At 57.9% G+C, this 1,171-nt stretch overlaps 1 protein-coding gene across 1 annotated transcript in view; it reads right to left on the reverse strand.

Moving 5' to 3' along the window:
- Positions 1–450, reverse strand: part of SLC4A10 (solute carrier family 4 member 10) — a 337,292-nt gene extending 336,842 nt beyond the window's left edge. Inside the window, exon 1 of the mRNA XM_019554513.1 lies at positions 191–450. Coding sequence (XP_019410058.1) covers positions 191–238 — 48 coding nt within the window. The 5' untranslated portion in view covers positions 239–450. The remainder of the gene's footprint in view (positions 1–190) is intronic.
- Between the last annotated feature and the right edge of the window lie 721 nt (positions 451–1,171).

The following is a 1,171-nucleotide window of genomic DNA, read 5'->3' on the forward strand; positions in this document are numbered from 1 at the left end:
CCAGGCCCGGCGCCCCCTCCCCGGAGCGGGAGCGGGAGCGGGAGCAGAGGCTGCGGCTGCGGCTGCTCCGGCCGCGGTTCCTCCCGCATCCGCCGTCATTTCCCCGCCGGGAGACATCCATCCATATTGGGGGGAGCCCCTCGGCCACCCCGAGCATCTCCCCTCGCCGGGCAGTGCCGCAGCATCTTACCGTGGGCAGCAGCGGCTCCATCTGCGCCCCTTGGTCTTTGATCTCCATGCCGCGAGCGCAGCCTTCCTCCGCAGCGCCCGGCGCGTCCCAGCCCGCGCGCTCCGCCGCCCGCGCTGCTTAGTATTCGGAGCAGGTAGCTCTGAAGCAGGAGGCAACCGCACACCCCAACTCACCACAGTCACATGGCTCCTACTCACTCAAGAGGCTGCTGGCCAGATTGCAGGAAAAAGGTAAAAGCTGGATCTACCTGCTGGATCCTGCCAGATCCTGCTGGTTTCTGGCCCCAGCCCTCCCAAATGTTACGTCCGGCTGGCGGCTCCTCCCTCTCCCCAGCAGATCCTGGCATAACCGCAGGGCAGGGACCCAGATCTGGCAGCGGGATCCTCCCGGATCCAGCCAGTGTTTGACCCCCGTTTCCTAAATTCTAGGACCAACGCGGGCGGCTCCTTCTGCAATGCTACGAGAAGCCAAACGCCAATGAGTCCTGGAGCAACAGGGACAAATACTGAGATCTGGCCCGTGGGCCCTGCTCCAGCCAGCTGCCTCCCATTGCACAGCTGGAGACAAGAAGCAGTACAGCTGTTCCTGCTCCAGTGGCAGAATTCAATCAACCACCAGACACCTAGCATGACACTTTACAAAAAGCAGGAATCGGCGCAGGATTCTGCCATTTTCTGCCAGAGTTTGGCTGAAGCCCCCAGATTTTACTGCCTTAATATGAAGAACATGTTTTGCCATTTACTGTTGTGCCAAAAAATAGCAAAAGCCTGATGAGCTATAGCACAAAAGCACTGCAACAACTCAGATCTGGCATGTCAATCCGGCGATACTTTGCTCACAAATCCACATCTTCTACCATCAACACAAAGAACAAGGCACTAGGGAGGAATACCCACACTTCTACCATCTCACCTTGGTATGCATACAGCTTCCCTTACTTCACCAGAATGGTCAGTCTCTGTAGTTACCGATGGTAATATC

Source organism: Crocodylus porosus, unplaced genomic scaffold (assembly GCF_001723895.1).
Source record: "Crocodylus porosus isolate Cpor-Errol unplaced genomic scaffold, CroPor_comp1, whole genome shotgun sequence".
Classification (NCBI taxonomy): Eukaryota; Metazoa; Chordata; order Crocodylia; family Crocodylidae; genus Crocodylus; species Crocodylus porosus.